Source organism: Somniosus microcephalus, chromosome 13 (genome assembly GCF_052327205.1).
Source record: "Somniosus microcephalus isolate GS21.2 chromosome 13, FLI_Smic_1.0, whole genome shotgun sequence".
Classification (NCBI taxonomy): Eukaryota; Metazoa; Chordata; class Chondrichthyes; order Squaliformes; family Somniosidae; genus Somniosus; species Somniosus microcephalus.
In genome coordinates, this window is record NC_140999.1 from 9,847,020 (window position 1) to 9,850,598 (window position 3,579).

Below are 3,579 nucleotides of genomic sequence, written 5' to 3' on the forward strand. Positions count from 1 at the left end.
AACACTCCTCGTCATCTAACCTCACGTTGCATTATGCGGTTTTATGTTTTCTTGTAAAAAGGAATCGGGATTCATTTCATTCCCATGCAGACAAGACTTGCTGCTTGATAATCCCTGTAAGCACGCGAAACTGAGTCACCGAGATAGAGAGAGAAAAACACCACGGGGTGGGTGGAGAGAAACAAGGAAATTCCCAGAACTTTTTTTTCAAAGAAAAACGCGACATCTGGGTTACCCCCACGTGGGGGGGGGGGTGGGAGGAGGGAGTATGTAGAATATTAATTACCGGTCGGTGCAGCCAATAGCAGGAGCGGCGTGTCGCTGAGTCGGTGGGCGGAGCGGAAGGTTTATAAAGCCACCGGCGGCCGCGCTAGAGCTGCAGAAAGAACAAGAGCTGGATTTGTATCAACTCGATCGGCAGGCATTGCTACAGTATCACTTCAATTCTTGCACACCCTGCGAGCTGAACTCTCTTACCTCGGATCTAATCGCTGCAACATGACTCTGGAAGATATCACTGGAACTGACAACACCAGCAAAAAGTAAGCAAGCACCCAGATGATGATTATTTTTTTATTGTTTTAAAAAATGCACATTTGTTTTGCTTTTATTTAAGTGGCAAGGACCACGCGTAGATGATATGTGCTTGTTAATTTGCAGCTTTTTGAAGAGGAATCGTTTTATTAAATATATTTCTCCTATTTTTTTTCTGTTCAGAATGCAGACTATTGACCAAGCTTTGGAAGACTTGATAGTGGCAGCCCAGCGCCAGGGCTGTTTAACCGTCGGTGTTTACGAGTCCGCCAAGCTGATGAATGTGTAAGTATTCCGCTCCTGAATTTTTAACCTGCAGCTACAACCGGGTGCATGCAAAAAAAAAAATTATAATTTTTTTTTTTTAATGCAGCTTTATTTTATTGCATTTTAATAGCAAGTGTTTTCAAAAAATATATATTTTTTTTTTTACCTGATCTAGTGATTCTAATCGTCTCTTGTCTTCTTGTCCCGTGCAGTGACCCAGACAGTGTCGTTCTGTGTCTCCTGGCGGCCGATGAGGAGGACGAGGGCGACATCGCCCTGCAGATTCACTTCACCCTGATCCAGGCTTTTTGCTGTGACAACGACATCAACATTGTGCGGCTGCGGGGAGTCAAGCGGCTGGAGGAGCTGTTGGAGACTGGGGACGAGAGCGCCGAACCCCGGGACATGCACTGCATGCTTGTCACGGTAAGAATCTTTCCAAGCACCGGAAATCTTCCGTGCAGACGCACATTTTAAATATCTTCCCTATTTATAAATATTGCCACCTAATATTAAAGCGTGCAAGTTTTGTAAAATATGCAGCAACCAAAAGAAACTAGCTCCTTTTTTTAACCTCCCAATTATGCAATGCTATTTATTTGACCGTGGCATTTGTAGAGTTAAACTGTTGCAATGACCGTAAAGCCGAGCGTTGCGTGAGGAGGCTGCAACTGACTGGAACTGACGCGCTGGTGGTGCTGACGCGATTCTCAAACTCTTTTTTTTTTCAATTTCTATTTCCAGAACTCTCACACCGACGTTTGGAAATGCGAGGCGCTGGAGGAAGTCGGAAGCTACTGCGAGGAAAGCAGAAGCAACAACCAGTGGGTTCCTATCGTTTCCCTGCAAGAACGCTGAAAGAGAAACTGATGGCAGGGGAAAAAAAAGCAAGCTTGAAGGAGAAAAAAAAAAGCGTCTTTAATTCAACGACAGAAAATGTATGCCGGTTTTATATTTAAAAAATAGAAGCTGCGGATGGATGAGGAGGAAAAAAAATCTTGTTTGCAAAGGCACTATTTTGATAAAAAGAAATCGGCATACCAGGAGGAGGCTTGGCTGGTTTTGAAGCGGCAAGTGGATTGCAACCGCTCCCGGGACCGAGATGGGAGTCAGGAGGAGCTGGAGATGGGAAAACAGATTTGGAATTGGAACAGAGGTTTCGAAGCAGGACATTACATATATATATATTTTTTAAAAAGGACTGGACTGAAATGCAGAGAGGAGGAAAGGATGTTTGATCTGAGAATGCAAGAGGACTCTCTCTCTCTCTCACACACACACACACACACTGATCGATGGGAGTTGTACATCCGGGAGTGGAGGAAAACCACTGTTCACCGTGCGAGGCTGCACCAGAAAGATTTGGGGAGCTGTTTTTTTTAAATTTCTAAACGGGAATCATCCCTAACAACGAGTTACTGTTTTTCGTTTCGAGGCGAGTTGCAGCAGCTGTCGAGAAGTGAACTGTTGCATTTAACGTCAGTACTGGGAACTTCTACAAAGAATCCAAGTTGTGTAAAGGGCGTTGTGCAATTTAATCTTCAACTCTGTTATTAAATGTCATGAGTTTTTTAAAATCTGTTGTTATTTATAACGCTGAGTGATCTTCGTTTGTCTTTTCCAAGATATATATGTAATAAAATAAACTTGTGTTTCTATTGCAAATTACATTTACAATAAATATTTTAAGACTTAAGTACATGCTGGTCTGACTTGTGTTATCTGAACATCCACTGCTTTGGGGAGTGGGGTGAAATACTTCAATGACCTTTTTCGATGGAGGAGGTTGACACCTGTTGCATTCTGCCAGCAAGCAACACATTGAAAAGGCAAATCAACACGTTAGCAATGCACCTGTCTGGTTCGGCACTCGACTGTCTCCTTTTTAAAATTCAATTTTTATTTCACTTGCTGATCTCCATGTGCAGAAGTGGGTTTTCATGGAATTTTGATTAGCAACAGACAGCAGAGTACAGGTAAGACACAACCACCTTTGGCAAAAGTGGGCAGCTACAGTTGTGCACTGCTTGCCATTTAACATGGCAGGAGAATGACTAAATCAAGAATTTAACTTTACAGAAACCTGCCTTACTGCAAGGTGACTTGGTGTTCTAGTTCTGTACACCTTTTCAATTCGCTTCAGCTCCCTTACAAGACTGATTAGAGTTACTGGCTTCATAGCTATCCTGTGATGAGTCTTGTGACTTAAAGGAAGTGGAACAGCTCACTCATCCTGGCATCATAGGATGTTTGTGTGACCATGGCTTTCACTTGGGTACAATTTGAATTGACATTTTTTTTAAATTAAGGCTAAACAGGTTGTCCTCCTTGGAGCAGAGAAGTCTAAAGAAGAGATTTGATGGAAGTATTTAAAACCAGGAAAGGTTTAGATAGAGTAAATAAAGAGAAGCTGTTTCCAATGGCTGAGGGGTTGCTTACCCAGAAGGCACAGATTTAAGGTGATTGGCAAAAGAACCAGAGGCGACAGGAAGAAAAACTTTTTTACACGAGTGGTTAGGCTCGAATGCGCTGCCTGATAGGGCGGTGGATACAGATTCAATAGTAGCCTTCAAAAGGGAATTGGATAAATACTTGGAAGAAAAAATTGCAGGGGTATGGGGAAAGAGCGAGAGAGTGGGACTAACTGGATTGCTCTTCGAAGGAGCCGGCGCAGACTCGATGGGCCGAATGGTCTTCTGTGCTGTACTATTCTATGAACTATAAGGCTTCAATGATTTTACCAATCTTTGCTGGTACAATCCACTGTTGATGTGAAGC

General features: G+C 42.9%; 1 protein-coding gene across 1 annotated transcript; it reads left to right on the forward strand.

Annotated features, from left to right (window-relative positions):
- Positions 1-369: 369 nt before the first annotated feature.
- LOC147108043 (growth arrest and DNA damage-inducible protein GADD45 beta-like) lies at positions 370-1,991 on the forward strand. The gene is made up of 4 exons (XM_086004476.1): positions 370-542; positions 718-819; positions 1,014-1,227; positions 1,546-1,991. Exons 1-4 carry the CDS (start codon positions 499-501, stop codon positions 1,657-1,659), a joined length of 474 nt encoding a protein of 157 aa, XP_085860602.1. The 5' UTR covers positions 370-498; the 3' UTR covers positions 1,660-1,991.
- Positions 1,992-3,579: the final 1,588 nt, after the last annotated feature.